Source organism: Dipodomys merriami, unplaced genomic scaffold, assembly GCF_024711535.1.
Source record: "Dipodomys merriami isolate MVZ:Mamm:240054 unplaced genomic scaffold, mDipMer1.0.p SCAF_69, whole genome shotgun sequence".
NCBI lineage: Eukaryota > Metazoa > Chordata > Mammalia > Rodentia > Heteromyidae > Dipodomys > Dipodomys merriami.
In genome coordinates this window covers 1485276-1508995 of record NW_027206279.1, presented here as the reverse complement: position 1 = coordinate 1508995, position 23720 = coordinate 1485276, and the positions used below count along the sequence as shown (strand labels likewise).

The 23720-nt window shown below is 53.9% G+C and overlaps 1 protein-coding gene across 1 annotated transcript; it reads left to right on the top strand.

Moving 5' to 3' along the window:
* Positions 1 to 10065: 10065 nt before the first annotated feature.
* On the top strand, positions 10066 to 17339 carry Grem1 (gremlin 1, DAN family BMP antagonist). The gene is made up of 2 exons (XM_070005666.1): positions 10066 to 10138; positions 16738 to 17339. The coding sequence occupies exon 2, from the start codon at positions 16739 to 16741 to the stop codon at positions 17291 to 17293; it is 555 nt and encodes a 184-aa protein (XP_069861767.1). The 5' UTR covers positions 10066 to 10138; position 16738; the 3' UTR covers positions 17294 to 17339.
* Positions 17340 to 23720: the final 6381 nt, after the last annotated feature.

Below are 23720 nucleotides of genomic sequence, written 5' to 3'. Positions count from 1 at the left end.
GCCGATCGCTCGCAGTTTAAAATGGTGTTGGGGGGCTGGGAATGCGGTTCGGTGGCAGAGCGCCTGCCACCATGCGTGCAGCCCTGGGTTCTATTCCTCAGCACCACATACACAGGAAAAGCCGGAAGTGGCTCAAATGGTAGAGCGCTAGCCTTGAGCAAGAGAAGCTCAGGGACAGTGCCCAGGCTCTGAGTTCAAGCCCCAGGACTGGCAAAAAAAAAAAAAAAAAAAAAAATGGTGTTTGGGCTGTGCTGTGTAAAACGCTGGCCTTTGATGTGATTATGAAGTTTGTGCTCAAGGGGAGGCTTGAAAACCAAACACATGTGTGGGTGTGTGTGCCCTCAGCCGCTGGAGCTCGGAGGGAAAGCTGAGGCGCCGTCTCTGGCTTCTGTGCTCACGGCTAGCACGCTACTACTTGAGCCACAGCACCACTTCTGGGTTTCTAGTGGTTTACTGGAGATAAGTCTTACAGACTTTCCCGTCCAGGCTGGCTTTGCACCGTGATCCTCAGATCTCAGCCTCCTGAGTAGCTGGGATTACAGGTGTGAGCCACCAGCTCACAAGTTCTTTTTTTAACAGAGGAGCTTGACACTCATGACCTTGTCAGCTCTTAACAGCAGTGCTGCCTGGCAGGTGGGGCTGGGTTAGGACTGCTCACAGACCTGCGTGTGCTCTCTGTGATACCACGGCACACAGTCTTTCAGTAAGCAAATGGGTGGGAAAAATGGGCTTCAGAGAGACATAGGAGCCAAGTCAAACGTGTATAAATCAGATTTGAATCCGGACACAAATACCATTAATTGGATAATTAGGGAAGCCTGAGCAGCGGCTGGCGCTTGGCTGCAAGTGTCGTGGGCAAGGACAGAGCCCTCTGCAGAGGGAGCGCGGCGGCCGGTCAGGGTGTCTTCAGCCTCGAGGGTAGTGATGTGGAGGGTGACCAGCCGCGGGGAAGGGGCCACAGTCCTGGGCCAGCTCGCCCCGAGCCGATGCTTTCCAAACCAGAACCATGTTTGTGGTTCAACGGTAAAAGCGGACGATGGTGCGCGTGGGCCGGAGCACGCGTGAACGGGGCTGCAAGCGTGAGGCCCGAAGGCTGTGAGGACAGCTTCGCCGGGCCCTGGGGGAGAAGGGGCGCGGGCTGAGGGGCAGGAGGGCCTTGGGCTGCTGGGCTGAGGGGCAGGGCCTCCAGCTGCTGCCGGGCTGAGGGGCAGGAGGGCCTCGGGCTGCAGGGCTGAGGGGCAGGAGGGCCTCGGGCTGCAGGGCCTCGGGGCAGGGCCTCCGGCTGCTGCCGGGCTGGCGGCCCCATGACAAGGGCAGCGGGGACGGCTGTGCGGGGTCCGGTCCACACCAGCGTGGGGACGCCGCGTTTGCAGGGCGCTGGCGTGGCCTGCTGCTTTCTGCCTGTGCCACTTTCTGCAAGGATGCAGACGGGCGCTTTGAAACCAGGAAGACACCCGAGACCTCTGGAGAACAAAGGAATAGAAGAATGTCAGCCCCAGAGCCAGGATGGGGACGCCTGGCGCCACCGCCGCCAGCCATTCGTCTCGCTGGACTCACTGTGCGGACGGACGGATGGACAGATGGACGGATGCACAGCCGCTGGCACGAGCGTGCACACAGCCCAGCCCACGGAGTTTACAACCGGGCTGTTCTAGGAGAATGTTTCCTCTCATTGCTGGGGAGGGAGGGAGGAATGAGAGGAAGGAGAGGGACAAACAGACAAACAGGCAGAGAGACAGGCAGATCTGAAAATCTCCACTTCTCCTACCTTGAACCAAGAGTCACCAGCCCGAGTCACCGAGGGGTGACTGTCAGATTGCAGTTGCCGGGATTCCTGGAAGGCGCCTACGCCAGTGGTTTCCGCTGGGGCCAGGGCTCCGTTCGGAGGGCAGGAGCAGCAGGGATGCGGTCCCGGAGATTCAGAGCCACCACCCGCTCCACAGCCCCAGGACACGGCCACCCACCCCACACCCGCAAGCCCGCACAGGACCTGCTACGCTCACCCAGCTAGCCCCAGGTGGCAGAAACCCCCTCCTCCTCCTCCTCCTCTGAAAGCCTTCGGAGAGGCAGGTCTTCACGGAGTCATTCCACAGACTCGGCCTCAGCCACAGGGGCTCCGGGTCCCCGAATCTGCCCCAGAATTGCCGGGAAATGGCCATGGTCCAGGGAGGCGGCAGAGCTGCAAGAACATGAAAGTCAGTCAGATTGTCAGTTGCAGAAACCTCCCCCAGGGCGGCCGGGCCCGGCGGAGGTAATGGCTACACCCTGCTCTGGGCTGGTGGGGAAGCCACAGGACAGTGAAATGGTTGAGAAGCAGGCTGGGAAGGTGGCTCAGGGGTAGAGCGCTCGCCTTGAACTGAAGAGCTGAGGGACAGCGCCCAGGCCCAGAGTTCAGGCCCCACGACTGGACCCAAAATAAATAAATAAATAAATAAATGCACAACTGAAACCACATTGCAGAATTTTTGTTAAGTAGAGCAGAGGATTGAAAATGTGAAGCTAGTGTTTCTTCTACGCAAATGCATATGCTTGATGCAAAGCTGTCCCTATGCTCAGAGCAGCTGGGCATGCAGCTTTCCCCAGGTAAATGGGATCTGATGCCAGTCCACACACGGGCTGCCTCCTCTTCTCACAGAGAAAGGGCAATTTTGGACAGCGAACAGAATAGCTTTCCCAGGGGCCAACATATTTTCATCCTGATTCACTGTGGGTATCTACAAGAATATTCCCTTTTAAGTTAAAGCAACTTAGAAATTCTTCCCACTGGGTCAGTTTTCTTATTTTTATGGCCACCATTTTTAAATAAGCATCTTTTCTTTTTATAAATTCATTTCACTCTGCCCCAACCTTTCTGTGTTTCTTGGGAAGAGAAGAAACAGAGCTCACTTAAACACTCTTGTTTATGATGGGTGAAACCACAAGCTTTGTGTGATGTTAACCCACTCGTAGAAAGACAATCTGAACTTCAGAGAGGTCTGTGTCTGGCGAGAAGGCTCACCAAGGAGAATGGGCTCATTTCAATTCCATGTATTATAGGAAGGAAAAGATCAAGGAAGAGCTGGTCTTAAAAATGTCAAAATATGAGGATTTGATGGGAAGAAAGAAGGAAAACAGAGCAGCTGGAAATGCAAAGATAAAAGAGCTGGATCCAGACATGTCTATGTAATTTCCCAGAAATGGAAACTGTACTGGCAATTTGGAAAGAGATATCGAAAAACAATATGCATTAGAAGCTGAGCGTTTCTTGTAGCACTGAACTTGGAAGGCTCTTGGAGCACAGGCCACAGTGGCCTCAGGATTCATCGACATATGTGGTGAAGGAGGAAGGGAGAGACCAAGTTTCACAAGGAATTAGACACAGAAGGGGGAGCGAAATGCTTTTCCAGAAAACAACTCCAGCAGAGCAGAGTGTAAGGGACTGGGCTGGCTGGAGCGGCCAGTGGGGGGGGGGGCCTTCCCCGAATGCTCCGGCCATCCTGTGACTCAGGTGTCGCTCCTGTCTTCCTCACAATCCATGAGTCGAGTTGACGAACATGGTTCTAGCTACTTGTGCTTGAGCTTAGGGGCTCACAGAATTCTTTCCACTACACTGTGGTTCCCAGACCCGGCTGCCTGTCAGAGTCATCTGTGGAGCTGTGTAAAAAAATGCAGATTCTTGGGTCCCATCCCAGGAAATTCTGATTCAATAGTCTATGGCCATCTTTTTTTGTTTTTTAAGCTCCTCTCCTGACTCTGGCACACCGTCAGTTTTAGGAATCATTGCACGTCATTGCTGAGTGGAGACAGAGAGAGAGTAGACGAAACTCAGGCCCGGGAGGGACGTGGAGAAGTAGGAGACGACTCTTCTCTGACACACAGCTATAATTAGTCTTGCAAAATTCTACCAAGATCTGAAAGGCATGCTTTGCTTCACTTGAATTTATTTCCTGGCCCCAGGTCTTTGGTCAGCTCCTCTCATGGACTCTTTTCAGCCTCATATGGTTTGTAAGGAAGCTTCTAGAACCACACGGCTACTCCAAAATCCTGTCACTTCCTTGGTTTCTCCAGGTGAATTACAAGGAGCTATTTCCCGATCCCTGCGGAAGGCAGGCATCTGAGCGAAGCCTGCCTCTCAAATGTCCTTCCCTGGTCACTAGATCTTGTTTTTCAAAATAAAAAAAGTTAAGAAATCAGTGGTAAAATCCCTAGACTGATGGCATAGAGCACACATGGAAATAACTGCCACCCAGACCAGCCTCGGCCCTTGATACACAGCATGACCCCCGTCTCAAAACAGAGCCGAGTCAGATGCCAGGGCTCACACCTGTAATCGCAGCTACTTAGGAGGCTGAGGTCTGAGGACCATGGCTCAAAGCCAGCTGGGGCAGGAAAGTCCGTGAGATGGTTATCTTCAAATAACCACCCGAAATAAGCCAGAAGTGAAGCTGTGGCTCAAGTGTTAGAGCAACAAAGCCTTGAGCTTTAGAGCCCAGAGACAGCACCCAGAGCTTAAACTCAAGCCCCAAGCCTGGCACACACACACAAAGAAACACAAAAGAAGTAAGAGCAAATAGAGGTCCGACCTTGAGCCAAGAGCCGGGTGACAGCACAAGGCTGAGTTCAAGTCCCAGTACTGGTGGAAGGAAGAGGGAAGAAGGAAGGAAGGAAGGAAGGAAGGAAGGATGGAAGGAAGGATGGAAGGAAGGAAGAAGGAAGTAGGAAGGAAGGAAGAAGGTAGGAAGGAAGGAAGTAGGTAGGAAGGAAGGAAGGAAGGGAAGAAAGGGAAAGGAAAGGAAAAGAAAAGAAGAAAAAATAAGTAGGTCTACAGAGCTAAAGTTCAGGGACACTTACGGGAAGCTGCATTTTCTGGAATAATGTGTCCTTCCTATTTGAAAGCACCGTACTCTCCCTTCCCCTCCCCCCTCCCTCTTTCCACTAAGACTAGAAAACCAATAAGAGGCCACGCTGGCGCCCCAAGCTCTCACTAGACAAAGGTTTTGCAGAAGGGACAGCTACAGGAACTCTTCTGAGGGAAGTTCACCCCGTGCTGCCCGTGGCTGATCACTGATCGCTGTGACCAGGATTCGCTTCCCAAAGCTTTTCACCTCGCCAAGGATCCCTTCCACAGTCCCCTCCTCGGCAGGTGTGGAGTTGGGGGCGGGCGGGCCCTGTGCCTGGGGGGTCTGACATGGCCTCCGGGTCCCCACAGACGCCCTGAAGACGCGGAGGCAAGGCTGAGGGCCTGGCAGGCCTGTGGGGACTCACGGCGGCGGCGGTGGGCAGGTCATCGGGTCTCTCTGGTCTCGCAGACAGCACAGACAGGGTTAGCTCATGTCCTGGAGAGCGTCTCCCGTCTGGTCTGCGGGGCTCTGTGCGGTTCGGATCTCACCTCCCAGGTTCTCGGTACGCTGGCCGGCCGGCATGGCTCTCCTCCTCCTCTGATCCTTCTTGGAAGGCTCCGCATTTCTCTAGAGAGCATTGTCCACAGAGCTCCCTGCAGCACGGACAGACAAACATCCAGCCGGAGGCACTGCTCCGCAGCAAGGAGCGTTTACACGTCATCAGTCTTGTAAGAAAGGGTGAGAAGGCATCTTCCAGATGTGCAGCTTCTTAGTCTAGGGAGGAAAGACACCAGCAGGGAAGAGACCAAGACCTAATGCTCACGCCTGCCTGAGGCCCAGCTTCAGAAGTAGAGCAGCCAGTGCTACCTGCCCACCCTGACCCTCCCAGCCTGACCCCTCCCACCCTGACCCTCCCAGCCTGACCCTCCCAGCCTTACCCCCTTCTCCACCCTGAGCACCGCCCCCTCAGATTCTCCATGAGCTGGAATCTGAAGCTCATCTGCAGTCAGCACAGTGGCCTGAGAGCAGCCCGCAGGCTGGAACACAGCGCGTGGCCAGGGCAACGGCCATGTGTTCATAGTTCCTCCCAAGTCACACGGACCCCCACTGGTATTTCTCATACATACGTGTGTGTGTGTGTGTGTGTGTGTGTGTGTGTGTGTGTGTATGTGTGTGTGTGTTCATTCCTGAAATGATGTCGTCACAGTATCAGCTCTTGAAGCAGTTCAGTCCTTGGGCTTTGAAGGCGCTGTTATAAACATTGAAAGTCGTGAACATGCCTGACATAGCACAGAGGCTTTCCCGGTGACATTTCCCACCTGCACAGACGGACCTGGCCCTAGTCATGGGGGGCGATCTCTTTGGGGGGAGCCGGGCACTGAACAGCTCTTCGAATGCAGCATTTGATGTAGACTAGGTTCAGACATTCAGCGTTGATGGGAGGGCCGCCCCTTCACCCTTCAAACCGGAGCAACGCAGCCGCAGCCGCGGCTCCTAGGGCTGTGCAGACTGAACGGGGCAAAGCACACACACACACACACACACACACACACACACGAAGTGTGAAGCGGCCAGCGTGGCCTGACTCACTCCTTTGCACACGTGTTCTTGGCCACACACACACGCATGCACATGCCTTTTCACAGATGAGCCTGGTGCGTCATCCTGCAAACGTCTGCAGAGCAAGGCGGATGGCCGGGGAAGCTCAGAACACACGGTCCGTCAGGAACCAGACTCTGTCCTGAACACATGTCTGACCTGGCCAAGGCTGGGAAGACCCAATGGGAACCAAAATCACCCTGAAGGGACCAAAATCTAACCGACATCCCCGAGCCTTCCACCCAGAAATGACGATGGTCAGCATTTTGTCATACGCATTTCAAGATGAAGAAATACTGTTAAAACATCAAGTTGAAAACCCTTCCATTTCACCTCTAATCCACTCCCCCCCACCCGGCCGTAGCGAAGGTCTGGATTGTAACCAGCACGCATTGTTCATAGGAACACACACATCCACACCACGGCTTCTCACACTCAGGATAAAATTCACGTCACCATGTGTGTCATTCTGCGTGGATCATTTGGCAACTTCTGCAAAGCGGCCCTGGTTCTGAGCTGCCCATGGGCACACACAAACCAAGTCCACTCTGCTTAGCAGCTCCATGGTGTCTTTTGTCTGACTAATTTCTCCTGTCACTTTTTATGCCTGTCCACTACACACAGACGGTCCAGGTGACAGCACGGTGACATGTCACATGAGAGAGAGGAAGAGTGAGTGACGCGGTGACTAAGACCGAAGTGTGTGTGTGGTGGGGTGTGCTGTGTGTGGCGGAGGTATGGTATGATGTGTGTGGTATGTATGGTGTTGTGTGTGGTGGAGGAATGGTGTGATGTGTGTGGTATGTATGGTGTTGTGTGTGGTGGAGGAATGGTGTGATGTGTGTTGTGATGTGTGGTGTGTGGTGTGTTGTGTGTGGTGGAGGTATGGTATGATGTGTGTGTTGTGTGTGTTGTGTGATGTGTGTGGTGGAGGTATGGTATGTTGTGTGTGGTGTGTGTGGTGTGTGTGGTGGAGGTATGGTATGCTGTGTATGGTGTGTGTGGTGTGTGTGGTGGAGGTATGGTATGATGTGTGTGTTGTGTGTGTTGTGTGATGTGTGTGGTGGAGGTATGGTATGTTGTGTGTGGTGTGTGTGATGTGTGTGGTGGAGGTATGGTATGTTGTGTGTGGTGTGTGTGGTGTGTGTGGTGGAGGTATGGTATGCTGTGTGTGGTGTGTGTGTCATGTTGTGTGATGTGTGTGTTGTGTGTGGTGGAGGTATGGTATGCTGTATGTGATGTGTGTGTGGTGTGGTGTGTGTGGTGGAGGTATGGTATGCTGTGTGTGATGTGTGTGTTGTGTGTGTGGTGTGGTGTGTGTGGTGGAGGTATGGTATGCTGTGTGTGATGGGTGTGTTGTGTGTGTTGTGTGATGTGTGTGGTATGTGTGTGTGTGTGTGGTGTGTGATGGGTGTGTGTGGTGCAGGTGGGGTCTGAGCAGTCTCCTTACAGATGCAGTGATCATCAACATTACCAGACTCCGGAAGCAATCACTCCAGGGCGTTCGTTCCCTTTGTATTTGATTTGTGGGCAGTTTGTGTCCATCTGGAAAGCTCTGGTTTTTAGAAGGCGTAGAGTGGATATGTTTGTAAAATGGGAACCCTCCGTGGTCGGTGTATTTGGTCTCTCACGACCTCCCTCTTGGGAGGGACAGCTCCCCAACCCTCTGACAGCTCCGGAGAGGTGACTGGAAGGACCAGAAGGACTTGAGACACAAAGAACAGAGTTCCTGCTCAGAAACCCATGAACATAAATGGCGCTGCGAGGCTGAGACCCTGCAGATGCTGATGAAACGCAGCTTCCTTTGTACTCCACTTACTTTTTGAAAATGGTTTGAAACATCTTTCAGGTGTTCAGTAGCTTTCTTGATGCTTCTTCCTAACACAGCATTAAAGAGAAAGTAAAATCTTCCTCCTCCCCTCCTTCTGATTTCCTAGCCAGGGGTTCAAATCGCTCGGGTGTTGTCACTGTTTCTTAAGTGTCTTTTGCTGCAGTCTCACTGGTTTTGCTCAGGTAATACAGGTACCCTCCACTTCCCCAGGACATCTTCTCAGTGTCTTGGCCTGGCCAGGTTGAAGGAAGATTCTGGATGCGGTGTTTACAGATCATAACTTCCACACACAGAACTTGAAAGGTGCGGCTCCTGAGAAGCCAGCTCTGGGGCCTGAAGTGCAGGAGAGCTGCTGTTACCCGTCTGTCCATGTCCGTCCATCTGTCTGTGGGTCTGTCTCCACATCCTGGGCCCTTGGCACCTGAGAGGCAGTGGCCAGGCATAGAGGCTGGTGGAGGTAGAGATGGAGATGGGGATGGGGATGGGGATGGAGATCGTGATGGAAATATGGTGATGTCGATGGAGAGGTGCCGCCCCCCCAGGACATGGCTGAAACATGGCGCATTGTTCTCTAGGTTCTTCCAGCTCTGTGCTGCCTGCCAGGCTCTGTGGTCTTCTCTGTGTCCCCCACGGAAAGCCAGGCAGACACCCAAGTGTCCTGGGACCAAGGGGTTCCCTTGGGACAGTGGGGGGCAGGAGGGGGCTGGGGACAGGAGGGGACAGGGGACAGGGGGACGGGAGGGATGGGGGGACGGAAGGGGACAGGAGGGGGCAGGAGGGGACAAGACGGACGGGGGGGGGGGGACGGTGCCCAGGCCCCGATCCCTGTCCCGCCCCCATCCACATCCCCTGTCCAGTCCCCATCCATATCCACATCCACATCCACATCCTGTCCCTTCCCATCCCCGTCCCGTCCCTGTCCTGGTCCTGTCCCCTGTTCCCATCCTGTTCCTGTCCCTGTCCCGTCCTGTCCCATCCCATCCCTGTCCTGTCCCGTCCCCGTCCCATCCCCGTCCTGTCCCTGTCCCGTCCCTGTCCCCGTCCCATCCCCGTCCCGTCCCCGTCCGTCCCGTCCCCGTCCCCGTCCCCATCCCGTCCCCGTCCCATTCCTGTCCGTCCCATCCCCGTCTCGTCCCTGTCCCCGTCCTGTCCCCGTCCTGTCCCAGTCCTGTCCCTGCCCCCCCCGTCCCGTCCCCGTCCCCGTCCCCGGCCCGTCCCCGGCCCGTCCCCGGCCCCGTCCCATCCCCGTCCCCGTCCCCCCCCCTTCCCGTCCCCGGCCCCGTCCCATCCCCGTCCCGTCCTGTCCCGTCCCCGTCCTGGCCCCGTCCCGGCCCCGTCTGTGCGCTCCGCTCGTCCAGGCTGGAGACGGATTTGCTGCGCATTCCACGGGGCCGCTGGGTGACCGGAGCCAGCAGCGCGGGTCCCGGCCGTCCCTCCCCCCTCCCCCTCCCTCTTCCCTCCTCCATCTCCTCCCCCCTCCCCTCCTCCCCCCCCCCCCCGCAGGCTCCCGGCCAATGGAGAGGCGCCGCCCGCCCGGGCCGCCAGCATTTAAACTGCGCGCGGCGCAGGGCCGGGCACTGGGCGCCTGGGGACCGGGCCGCCCGGAGCCGCCGGGAGCCGCTGCCCGGAGCCGCCAAGAGCCGCCGGGGGAGCCGCTGCCCGGAGCCGCCGGGAGCCCGGAGCCCCGCTCCCCCGCACCGCTGGAGCCGAGCCCAGAACGGAGCTCGGAGCCCCGCTCCCCCGAGCCGCCCGGAGCCGCCGGGAGCCGAGCCCCGCGCACGCACTGAGCCCCGCGCACGCACTGAGCCCCGCGCAGCTCGGGCGGCCCGGGCCTGGCTGTGCGCAGCGCATCGTGAGCGCGGACCCCGCGGATCCACCGCACGGACAGGTGAGCCGAGTGCGCGTGTGTGCGGGGCAGGTGTGTGCGGGGCAGGTGTGTGCGGGGCAGGCGTGTGCGGGGCAGGTGTGTGCGGGGCAGGTGTGCGCGGGGCAGGTGTGTGCGCCCATGTGCGGGGCAGGTGTGTGCGGGGCAGCTGTGTGCGCCGGGCAGGTGTGGGCGCCCGTGTCGTGCGGGGCAGGTGTGTTCGGGGCAGGCGTGTGCGGGGCAGGTGTGCGCGGGGCAGGCGTGCGCGGGGCAGGCGTGAGCGGGGCAGGTGTGTGCGCCCGTGTGTGCGGGGCAGGTGTGTGCAGGGCAGGGGCGGGCAAAGGCCCAGATCTTCCACAACAAGGCCAAGAAAGAAGGTTCCAGAAGCAGCAGGAGCCCCTCGCACAGCTCCCTCTTGGTCAACGCAGCGCCTGGGTGCGGCACGAGCGGCGGGGCGGCGCGGGTCTGCGCGGGGCGGGCGTCCGCCTTGGACGGGACGCAGAGACGGGGCTGCGCTCCGCTGAGCCAGGTGCAGCGGCGCCGGTGTCCGGTGTCCAGTGTCCGTGCCTCCCCGGACCCTGCGCCCCTCCCCGGGCCCCGCGCCCTTTCCCGGGCCCCGCGCCCCTCCCCGGACCCCGCGCCCCTCCCCGGACCCCCCCACCGCGCCCCTCCCCGGGCCTCCCCGGACCCCGCGCCCCTCCCTGGGCCTCCCCGGACCCTGCGCCCCTTCCCGGGCCCCGCGCCCCTCCCAGGGCCTCCCCGGACCCCGCGCCCCTCCCTGGGCCTCCCCGGACCCCGCGCCCCTTCCTGGGCCCCGCGCCCCTCCCCGGACCCCGAGCCCCTCCCTGGGCCTCCCCGGACCCCGCGCCCCTTCCTGGGCCCCGCGCCCCTCCCCGGACCCCGCGCCCCTCCCCAGGCCCGGCGTTGGCCGGGCTCCCCGGCCTTGGTTGCTGCTCCGTCTGTTCTGGCCAGGGGTCGTCCCCAGAGAGGACAGCGCAGGGCAGAGGAGGGCAGAGGACAGGGGAGGGGAGGGGACGGGGGAGGGCAGAGGACAGGGGAGGGGAGGGGACGGGGGAGGGCAGAGGACAGGGGAGGGGAGGGGACGGGGGAGGGCAGAGGACAGGGGAGGGGAGGGGATGGGGGAGGGCAGAGGACAGGGGAGAGGAGGGGACGGGGAGGGCAGAGGACAGGGGAGGGGAGGGGAGGGGACGGGGGAGGGCAGGACTTTCCTTCTGCCGGGCTGACAAGTTAAATCCTAGCACAGGAGCGGCAGGACACCCCTCCCTCACCTCTAAGGCCGCCCCTCCCCTTTTCCTTTTCTCTTCTGGGGGCAGGGCCAGGGCTTGATAGTAGAACTTCCCGAAGCAGTGAGCAAAAATATCCTAAGAAACCAGGTTTTCCTTCCCAGCCCTCCCGGCCCGAGTCCACTAATGTGGGTGACAAGATTCTTGGGTAAATTGCTCTATTGGAACCGTGAGGACGTGCTGGTTGAGAGCTCTTTAGGAGCAGTAGTGGCTGGTGTGTGTGTGTGTGTGTGTGTGTGTGGTGTGTGTGTGTGTGTGTGTGTGTGTGTATGATGCTTAACCTCAGGTCATTGTAAGAAGTAGTCTTTTGTAAACTCTAATTTCACAGGTTTCCTATTTTAAGAGTTCATGTCGAGTGAAACGTTTTGGTAACCCAGGATCTGTAGGAAATCCAGGTGACATGCAGCCTGGAAGCCCGGATGCCCCGGGCTTCCCAGTGCGCACCCACCGCCTATTTGTTTAAGCAGAAGGTGTCCATGACCTCGGTCCTGGTGGCCAAGTATTAAAAGTGATACCATGGGAAGGAATGTCAGGCCACAGATATGCTCCAAGAAACACCTGCTGGCTGCAAAGTTATCGAGTATATTCTGAAATGGAAACTAAAAGAGGGCCAGGAAACCTTTACTGGAGAGGGGAGGGGAGGAGAGAGGTAGGGAGAAAGAGGGATGAGGGAGAGGGAGAAGGAGAGGGTGAGGAGATGGGGGAGGGAGAGGGAGAAGAGATGGGGGGAAGGACAGGAGAGCGGACACACCCCACGAAAGCCACCTGCAGCCAGATGCTGCCAGCCTGGGTCTGACAGCTGGAGAGTTTTCTTCCCCTCTGACCCAGGCTGTTAGAAATCGGAGGGGCAGCAGCAGCCCCTGCACTGGGCAGGTCTTTCCCTTCATATGTAACTAAGGATACAGAAGAGCTAACTATCCAGACTTGCTGTATTCTTCAAATTCTGCTGCCTGAGAGAACAAGTCCACTCGTGGTTCTTGTGAAGTACGGAGCTGAGATGCGCTGAGCCCTGGCTCCACCGACGAGCCGTATGATCTGGAATAGATTCCCGGCTGGAAGAAGGAAGAGTATCAGCTACCTCGTGATTTGCTGTGAAAAATGAATGATAAAATTGGGACAGAATTGAGCATAATGCCTGGCAGAGCCAAGGCGGAACGCAGAGAGTGGCGTACTAACACGGGCAGCCTGGGAGGAGGCCCCGAGGCTCTGAACTTAACCCCGTGCCCACCCCGCTTCCCACAGCAGTGAATGCATCCGGCTCTACAGCACACAGCTGGCCCGGCACTGTCACTCCCTGGTGCTGCTCAGTGAACCCTTAATGCTATATACTTTCTGGCTCATTTCCTGTTCACCTCAGACCTGCATACAGCCTTCAACTCCACTGACAGACACCCAAGGATGAACGTGGCACCAGGGAGGTGATCTACCCCCTCCCCTGCCCAGCCGGATCTCACCGACGTGGTTTTAGGAACAGGGAGGCTATTGGTGAAGAGATTTTCAACTTGTAGGGGATGAGGTTTTATTGAATGGTATACCAGTCTGCAATTCTTATATCCTGGATTCAATTTGCCTGAAAAAAAAAAAAGCGACCTTACTCTAAGAAATTCTCTACTTACTTTATTAGTAGAGATTATTATTTCCATTAAAGTTCAATTTGAAAATAATCATTGAGTTTCCCAGAGATCTAGTCCTGAAAAAAAGGAACAGATTGCTTTATAAAACCTGTCTTGAATGTGGCATATTTGCAGTCAATCCAGCCATGTTTTATGCTGGGAGAATGTTTCATGTGGAATGTCTGTCCTCAAACTTGATTCACCAGGAGGATGTGACCAGAAGTTGGGGCAGATATTTGGCTTCACTGTAATTCTACATCAATTCTAACTCTGTTGAACTGACTATAGGAGCTTGGCCAAGGTGGCCTGGTTACTTTGAGAAATATGCTTAGGGGAGTTGAAGGAGCTGGCCCAAGCTTTCACAAAGACATAAAGGTCAAACATGACCATTTGTGTTCCCGATCCGCAGAAGTCTGTCTTCTCAGAGCCTGGGAAGGCTCTGGTGAGTGCTGGGCCTATGTGTGGGGAGGTGGTGATTGATACGCTTACCTTGCTTGTAGGTGTTCACTCTCTGTCACTAGGGGAAAGTAGGAAGAAAGCATAAGGCTGAGAAGATAGGCATGTATCTGTCAAGAAGAGGCAGCGAGTACAGGGAAGATTGCTGGTGGAGAACAGTCAGAGAAAACTTGCCATGAAACTAGTATCATGTTGCTGAGCAGAAATGCATGAAGGGGAGGTTGAGGTAAGGTTTGGGATGAAGGATGATACCGTCTGCAGGGGGAATAAAGGGAGAGACGTTGGTGGGTGTGGGGGTGCACGCTGACTTCATTTGATACGGCTACATTGACTGACGGAACCCAGCCACTTTGGGAATGGAAACAGCCACCACGTGTTTGTAGCTAATGCTGGACATGGGTGATCATCTGTAGGAACCTAAACCTGGAATTTTTTTTTGATCCCATGGCTGGCCCTTGCTTGTTGTGGATGTGGATAACAACCATTTCGATGTCCTGCGTGTTGGTAACCTTGAGGAAGCGCAGGTACTTGGTGGCAGTACGGTTGTGGTTCCCAGGGTGTGCATTCCCATCTCCCCCACGAGTAATTGAGATCAGCTTGGAAGCAGGGCGGGCTTTGGGGATTGCCACTGAGCCCGACAGGTCTGGGTCTCCCGCTTATTCTTACTCAGGTAGAACATCCCAAAACACACTGGGTAATCTACTTGATCAAGAGAGAGCAGCGAGGTTCCCAAGTCTTGGCTGGTTAACACCCTCCACGACGTGGGTTTTCACGTCGAGGAACCAAAAGCCTCACAGCACTAAGGATATTTTTAAAGCAGTCTCTTAAAAATGAGGAACTATTTACTTTCCCCTGGTAATCAATCTTACGGGGAGAAGCACTTCTTTAAAGAAAAACAAGCCTGTTACTCCAGACCTCTTGGCTTCTGGGGTACACACACACTCCCTGAGGAACAGGAAGTTTGTCTCAATTAAGCCTGAAAGTCACCGTTGACTAATTTTGAGTTGAGTGCCTTACTGTTGAGGTAGTGTGTCCATTGGCTTCAATTAGAAAATAAACCCCACAGGATCCCCGAGGGACCAGGTACAAGTTGGGAACATTTGGATCTTGCCTTGAAAAACAAAACAAGGGCCAGGGGACTCAGCGGGCCTCATGGATTTTCTAATAGTCAGGGTCGGAAACCGGAGGGTTGCTGCTGGCTCTGGAGAAGCGTTTGAACATGCGAAGAGCAGGGCTGGGGGTGTGGCTCAGGGGCAGAGCACTTGCCTACCACGCACACGGCCTTCCGTTCCATCCCCAGCACCAAAACAAGGACAGCACCATCTTCAGAACCCAAGGAGCAGACACTGACGTCTGCGCTTCATGATGCCAGCCACCGAAGGTCAGGCCCTAACTAAGCGCTCACGACACTCAGAGTAGACAGAGTGTACATTGTCCCAGCACAGCTGGAAACATCAGGAAGACAGAGTGGAGGACATAACGTGGGCCTGGCTGTGAGGCCGGCCTCCGGCCCCTGAGGGCCAGGCCGCGAGGACAGGGCTACCCGAGGGCGCACAATGTAGATCTCGGCCCTGAATTAAAGAAAGAAGAGAAACTTGCGAGCGCTTCTCAAGTTCTCATTGCGTCTTCCGGGAGACGGAGTGTCTGTGGCTCAGGTCCATAACTAGACTTAAATAAAAAGACAAAGGAATTAGGATTATCTGTTACTGGGGCAAAAAATAGCCCCGTTCAAAGAACGGCAGCATTGTAACAACAGCCGGAGGACGGAACTGAGTGCCACATTATCAGCTGCCAACCTGCCCCTGCCCCAAGCCGAGGGAAGATGACACATGTAAGGGCATCTTAAGTGTGATATTGAACTATCTTATTAGCCTCTGGGCTGTGGGCCTTCGCTGGCCAGGGGCTGACCATTAAGGGGTGTGGACGCATGCTGCCTTTGTCCAGGGACTAAGGTGATGTTCAACTCTGCTGCTAGTGAGTGGCACCTGGACATGATCATGCGTAACACCGGTGTCCAGAAGAAGGCAAGAACACGGGTCTGCCTGGCTGTGCAGGTCCAGGTCCGCAGGGGACCTGAGGTGACAGTCTGGGGACCCAGGCTGCTCTCCCTCAAAGGCACCTCCTTCTGAGTGCTCTGCCCCATGGGAGTCTGCGTTCAGCACTGGTCCCAGAGAACTGTCAACCCTGAGAAAGTGAGCGCCAGAGTCCAACTGCTTCACGCCTCTCCCTGTCCCTGTCCCTCTCCTCTCTCTCTCTCTCTCTCTCTCTCTCTCTCTCTCTCTCTCTCTCTCTCTCTCTCTCTCTCTCTCTCTCTCTCTCTTCTCTCTCTCTCTCTCTCTCTCTCTCTCTCATTCTTGCCAGTCCTGGAGCTTGAACTCAGAGCCTGGACTCTGTCCCTGAGCCTCTCTGTGCTCAAGGCTAGCACTCTATCACTTCAGCCATAGCACCACTTCTGGCTTTTTCTGTGTACGATACTGAGGAATTGAACCCGGGGTTCCATGCATGTTAGGTGAGTGCTCTACCCCTGAGCCACCTTCCCAGACCTCTTGCTTCTCTATCTCTGTAAACACTATCAAAGCTCTCCTTTCTCTGTGCTACTCTGCTCCATCATTTTTCTGTGTTTGTTTGCTTTCCGGGGCATTGCCGTGTCTTGCTTTTCGGGTATATTTGTTTAAGCCATTGTTTTGCCTCTGCCCTCCAGGACCCATAGCTAAGTCCAGTTCCATCCAGAATACTCATTGCTATTGAGGCATTCAAGATGCCCGTGCTATTAATATGAGTATTTGCAGACACCCGTGGCATTGCCGCCACCATTTTCTACCTTTGAACACTGGTCTGTGTGCTCGGCCAGGGAGCGATGACAAACTGTACCCCTGGGAAAGCGGGCGCGTGTCCACCACGGGGAGGGAAGGGCGCTGTGTCCTCTGGGGCTCCCCCAGCCACATGCTGTCTGGTCTTCCCCATCAGTCTCTGTCCAGTGTCTGTTCATACTGTCAAATACAATAACGAATGCTGTAACATGACCATAGGCGAAGTCGGACTTAACAGGTGTCAGAGTCCAGGAGGATTCGGGGGGGGGGGGGAGGCAGTGATCACCTCACAGCTTCAGGGCCGGCAGCGTAACGGGAACAGCCGATCCGTCCCTAGAGCTGTGACACAGCCCCCTGCGGGCCCCCAGGGGCCACGCCAGGCGGGTGCTACTGTTCCCTTTGAAAGAACTGACTTCTTCCATTTCTGTGTCTCCCTCCAGCATGAGCCGTGCGGCCTACACTGTGGGAGTGTTGCTTCTCCTCTGGGGGACCCTGCTACCAGCGGCTGAGGGGAAAAAGAAGGGGTCCCAGGGGGCCATCCCACCCCCCGACAAGGCCCAGCACAATGACTCGGAGCAGACTCAGCCGGTCCAGCAGCCTGGCTCCAGGGGCCGAGGCCGGGGCCACGGGCGGGGCGCGGCCATGCCCGGGGAGGAGGTCCTGGAGTCCAGCCAAGAGGCCCTGCACGTGACGGAGCGCAAGTACCTGAAGCGGGACTGGTGCAAGACGCAGCCGCTGAAGCAGACGGTCCACGAGGAGGGCTGCACCAGCCGCACCGTCATCAACCGCTTCTGCTACGGCCAGTGCAACTCCTTCTACATCCCCAGGCACGTGCGCAGGGAGGAGGGCTCCTTCCAGTCCTGCTCCTTCTGCAAGCCCAAGGCCTTCACCACCATGACCGTCACCCTCAACTGCCCTCAGCTGCAGCCGCCCACCAAGAAGAGGAGGGTCACCCGCGTGAAGCAGTGCCGGTGTATCTCCATTGACCTGGACTAGCCCCGCAGCCCACCCCGCTGGCCAGAGCCAGGCCCAGACCTCCCATTCCTCCTAGTCTAACCTAGAGGCCGGGAGGGCCGGCGGCCGCCTCCTGGCCTGCCTGCTTGAGTGCTGTGTGCGCGTGGGCACACGCGGTACCCGTGGGTGTTTTCGTACGCCAGAAGGACCCATCTGTGACCCGGGCCTCTGCTGTGGCTGGCTTGGAAGGGGGAGGTCTGACGCGCTCACACCGCAGGGCTCACGGCCAGGGCCCCCCCTCCCCGTCCCGGCCCCCCCTTCCCCACCCTGGCCCCCCGTGATCGGCCTCCCTCTGGAAGAGGCAGCTCTGAGGGCCGGAGACGCGACACCACACGCACACGCTCGCTTCTCTGCTTCTCTCCTCCTGTCCGGTGCTGCGATGTGGCTTGCTCTCCTCCTCCATTCGCACTCCAGTCCGTGGAGGGGTCTCAGCGGCGACTTCAGCTTCCTCTCGCATCTGCCAGGGTTTCTAAAGGAGCTCGCTGGACCGCGGGTGTGGGAAGGACCTCCAGATCCGGGCAAGGCTGCTGTGGTCCAGGACACAGGCACCCGAAAGGGAACGGGGCTGCGGCCAGCTCCTTAGGACCGTGAGCGCAGACCCGAAGGCTCCCCCAAGGCAGAGGCCGCGCCTCAGGGTAAGGCTTCTCCTGGTATTTTAAGAGAACACAGGTGATCGGATAAGGAAGAAGGTAGCCAAGAATCCTTAGCTTCTGTCACTGTGATCTACTGAGACTAGTTGTAACCCAGCACAACACTGTAACACTGACCAACTCAACATTTCAAAACGGAGGGAGACGAACCAAGGCAGGCTCTCCTCGAGGACAGGTGGTTCAGTCTAGAAGCTGCTACACAGGGATGGGCGAAGACAAACCCTCCCTGGCTGAGCTCCTGATAGCTTTTCTCCTTGGCTACCTTACTCTCCATTATTCATGCACAATGCTTCAGAGGGAAACTGCCCTACAGTATAAAAGTTCGCCTCTGCTGAGTACCCCTGACAATTCCAGAAGAGTCTAAGATGCAAGCGTTTCTGCTCCATTGTAGTTAGAAGTCTGCTTGTGCTGGTGACGGCCGTGGTTGGGGGCTGCATCGGGGAGGAGGGGCCAGGCCTCCGGGAGCTGGCCTCCCGCCCGGAGGCCGCGCCTGGGATTCGGACTCCTCTGCACGGAGCAGAGCGCAGTGGGCTTGCAGCCATCCACTCACCACCAGTGGGTCCCGCACCTCGTCCCACGCCTGCCACCAGAAGCACTGCCCTCTGAGCACGCCGGGGCGGCTCACGGTGGTGCCTGAGTATACAGAACCGCCGGGGAGCAGCGTGCCACGAACCTCTCTACACGGTGGATCTGGCCACGCCGTTCTCCTGAGACTAGCCTCCAGGCCTCTATCTCCTCCATCTCACTAGCCAAGTCCAGTGACATTTAGAAGATAAACATGGCAGACATGGGGCGCAGTGGCCCACCAGGGCCACTGAAGTTAAAGAAGCTGCTTTTATTATTATTATTTTCTCTTATTGTTGTGTGTTGGTCTAGTGTTCTCACATCTAACAACTAAACAGAGTTTCTCTTGAACACCCAAAATGTTGAGTCTACTCTTCAAACTTTAATAGTTGCTACTGATGATTCCACACTAGGTGAATTTGTGCATAGTCTGTGTGCTTTGTATACACTGTATGTCCCTGCCCTAAATCTCTGTACCATTCCTGTCATCCAACTATAAAACACAGGATGGATTTGTTCACACACATTCATGAATTGTGAGGGCAAGCGAGAGGAAAAGAAAGGGAGAGAGCACTGTAAATATAAAACCTCACCAGAGAAGGAATACGATATTCAGAACGCACCAGCCTTGAGTTCCTCTGTTGTTTCCGTTCTGCTGCAAGCATGCGATTCTGTTGAAATCCGATGGCTGCAGCGGGCGCCATCTCTCAGGCCTGGTCCCACAGTCTGGCATGTAAGTGGGACCTGGCTCAAGTGAAGAGCATTTCCTCAAAATTAACCTCTCTGGAATAACCAGCAGCACAAATACCCTAAAAGCACAGCAGTAGCCACAGAGGCCAAACATCTGCTTTTTTTTTTTTTTTTTTTTAAAACAAAACTCTGCCTATTTTAAGACTAGCACAAGCTGTCATTCAACAATTATTGAAAACGCCCTATCTTTTACTTATTTTACTGGAGTCACCAATCATGTTACTATAAACATATATAATATATTTCATTATTAAAGTAGAATATGTTATGGCAAGACACTTGTGATCTTGAGCTATTAAACTAGTGCCAAACATTAAAAGAGGGGAAAAAAAAACATCCTGAAAATCTGTAAGTTGTTTTTTGTTACTTTCATTCTTCAAAGTTAAAATTTATTAGTGAAAAATCTGGAGGAAAGGATAATTTCCACTGTGTGGAATGTAAGCAAAGAGTTATGGTTATTTAATGTAATTATTACTTCAAGTCCTGTGGTCACTGTGACTTCAAGCGTTCTTCTCCTTTCTATGACTTCCTTGGAGTTGGGCAGCGAAGGAGCTGGTGCATCATATGTTGGTCAGGTTGGAGGGAAACATAACACATCGGCAGGTGTCTGAGCTTTTGTCTGTTTAAACTGAATGTTGCTTCAAGGTCACCGTTTCTGTAGCAATATTAAAACAGAATTGAATGTTATTTTGAGGGACATGTTATATGTATACAAGCAGATAATGATGGATGGTTTATGGTGGAATTCTGTAAGGAAGAATGAAAAATGTATGGAAAGAATGGTTCTAAGTGACCAGTTGATGCCAAAGCGTGAAGGAAGTTGTATCGATTAGTCATTCTTCAAGATATTTAATATCATATACATAATGTATTGTGACTTTTTAAATCATTTTTAAACAACGAAAGGTTCTATAGACTGTAACTGAAGTCCCTTGCTGAGCGAGAAGGTATCACTGAAGTCTCATAAAAGCTAATCTGGCTTCGGGTTTTATCAATCTGTAACTAGAATCTTATTTTTACCCCCATAATGTTCTGTATAGTCTTTGCCAAATAGCAACCAATAAATTAAACCTCTCCTTTTTGTGTGTATTTGTGTGGGGCAGGGATTCACCTGTCCCAAGAAGGGAGGATGGGACGAGACACTGCTGTCTCCTGGACTCTCGAGTCTGCAGGCCCTGTTTGAGGTGGTTGCAGACCAGGCAGAGTTGGCTGCCACCGAGAACGCCAGCCTCCTCCCACAGCACCGCACCGGGAAGAGCTGGGGCTCTGTGATGGCGCCTACAGATGGCAGAGGGGCAGAAGAGACGTAGCTCTCTGTCAGGGTATAAGAACAGAAAGAGAGACTTTGGGTTCAGTAGAAGGAAGTGTTCTGTAAGGCTGAGAGTGGTTCAGTTGTCTATGAGTTCGTAAACCCTTCTCCTAGAAGTACTTACAAAGGTTCTAGGTATCACCGGGATGCAGGTCAAAGGAATGGCTTGCCTGGTGTTAGCCAGTGGGTCTTTAAGGTCCCTTCCCACTTGGACATACCGAATGACTTGGTACTGGTGCTCTGACAACAAAATCCAAAGGCCAGCAACTGTGCATGAGGTGGCAACATCGCCCACTGCACTGCGGCCGGGTGTGAACTGCTTCCCCTGGGCTCTGAGGACTGGCTCCACCAGGCGGCACCACGGTCATCTCTGCTAGGAAGCAGACTGAGCTGGTGCTCTGCCAGCACCTGAGGCCTTTAACACTGTAGAGTTGTGAGATTTCCAACAGGGCCTGTGCTTCTAGCAAGTGCTCTACCACTTGAGTCATGCCCTCCACCCTGACAGAAAACAGAAGTCTAGAAGCATCCTCAACTATTCAGTATCTGCACCAATGAGTAGGTTCCTCCTGAGATGGTCCCTGGCACAGACGGGAGCCAACTTTGTCACAGCTCTTTTTTTGTTATTGAACTAGAAGAGGGATGTAGAAGCAAGTACCAAGGGTACTGTGCACAGCCACACCCAAGAGGGAGCATCTAAGGCTAACAAGATGAGAACATGACACAGAGGACATTAAGGTTAAAAACTAAAAACTGACCAATCAGAACCAGAGGTGTGGTAGAGCAAAACTGACCAATCAGAACCAGAGGTGTGGTAGAGCAAAACTGACCAATCAGAACCAGAAGTGTGGTAGAGCAAAACTGACCAATCAGAACCAGAGGCGTGGTAGAGCAAAACTGACCAATCAGACCCAGAGGCGTGGTAGAACAAAACTGACCAATCAGAACCAGAGGTGTGGTAGAGCAAAACTGACCAATCAGAACCAGAGGTGTGGTAGAGCAAAACTGACCAATCAGAACCAGAGGTGTGGTAGAGCAAAACTGACCAATCAGAACCAGAGGTGTGGTAGAGCAAAACTGACCAATCAGAACCAGAGGTGTGGTAGAGCAAAACTGACCAATCAGAACCAGAGGTGTGGTAGAGCAAAACTGACCAATCAGAACCAGAGGTGTGGTAGAGCAAAACTGACCAATCAGAACCAGAGGTGTGGTAGAGCAAAACTGACCAATCAGAACCAGAGGTGTGGTAGAGCACCTGCTGTAAGTTCAATGCTTGAGTGAGCGGCATGAGGGCCAGGGCTCAAGCCGAGTCAGCCCCATACACACTCACAAGCTCGCTCCTTCACACACACAGTGAAGAACTCGGATGGCACGTGAAAGCGGGCCAGCGAAATGCAGAATGAGGATCATTGCAAAGTAACAAAAGAGAGGGAAACAAAACGAACGGTAACTAATGTGCAGTCCACTGTGTGGGGAGTGGCAAAACTGTTCTTTAAAAGTAGAGGGGAGCCGGGCGCCGGTGGCTCACGCCTGTCATCCTGGCTACTCAGGAGGCTGAGATACGAGGATCGCGGTTCAAAGCCAGCCTGGGCAAAAGTCCATGAGACTTTAATCTCCAATTAACACCCAAAAAACAAAGTGGCGCTGTGGCTCAAGTGGTAGAGCACTAGCCTTGAGCTGAAGAGCTGAGGGACATGGCCCAGGCCAGAGTTCAGGCCCCACAACTGGACCCTCCCCACCCCCCCAAAAAAGCTACCTCATGCAAATCATGACCAAAAAGGGCAGGGCTGCAAATACTTATATAAGACAAAGTATATTTTAAATAAAAAACTCATGAGACACACACACACACACACACACACACACACACACACACACACACACACACACACATAACGATAAATGATCAACCCATGAGGGAAATATAATAATTATAAATACATATGCATTCAATCCGATAACACCCAAATGTACTAAGCAAACATTTATAAGATTGAAGGGATAAATATACAGCAATACATTACAGTAAATAATTCTAATGCCCCACTTTTAATACTTGAACATCAGACAATAAGGAAATAGAGGACTTCTCTACCTCAATAGATCTAATGATCTAACAGGCCAGACAGCAATAGAATATATACAGTAATAGAATATATACTTTATTTTGAAAGCACACGCAGAGCTTCTTCAGGATGATAGATCATTTTAAGTGAGAAAACAAATCTTTTTTTTTCTTTTGTCAGTTGTGGGCCTGGGCGCTGTCCCTCAGCTCTTCAGCTCAAGGCAAGCACTCTACCTCTTTGAGTCACAGCACCACTTCTGGTTTTCTGGTGGTTAATTGGAGATAAGAGTCTCATGGACTTTCTGCTGGGGCTGGCTTTGAACTGTGATCCTATGATTTCAGCCTCCTGAGTAGTTAGGATTAGAGGCGTGAGCTACCAGCACCCAGCTCAGAAAACAAACCTTAACACATTAATAAAACTGAAATCACATCAAGTATTTTTACTACCACAGTGGAGTGAAACTGGAAACCAACTGCAGAAAGAGAATCGAAAATCAACAAATATGTAAAATTTATCTATTTTCTTTTGTATGCTGGTCCTAGGACTTGAACTCAGAGCCTGGGCACTGTCCCTGAGTTTTTATGCTCAGAGCTACAGCTATACCAGTTAAGCCACAGCTCCATTTCTAGCTTTATGGTGGTTAATTGGAGATAAGTCTTACGGACTTTCTTGCCTGGGCTGGCTTCAAACTGTGATCCTATGATCTCAGCCTTCTGAGTAGCTAGGATTACAGGGGTGAGCCACCAGTGACCAGCCTTAAATAACATACTTTTAAACCACCATTAAACCAAAGAAGTCAAAAAGGAAATTAGAAAATCAAGGCACATGACAACAAAACACAATATGTAAAGAGCTATGGGTCACAGTAAGAACAGTAACAAGAAGGAAGTTTATCGTAATCATCTACATTAGAAAAGACGACTTAAAATTTTTGACTGTATTTCAGTGATCTAGAAAAGAAGAAAAGTTAAAGCTTGAAGTTGTCAGAGGGAAGGAAATAAGATTATAGGAGAAATAAACAACATTGGATATAGGAATAGAAATATAGAAAATAACAAACTGGATTTTTTTTG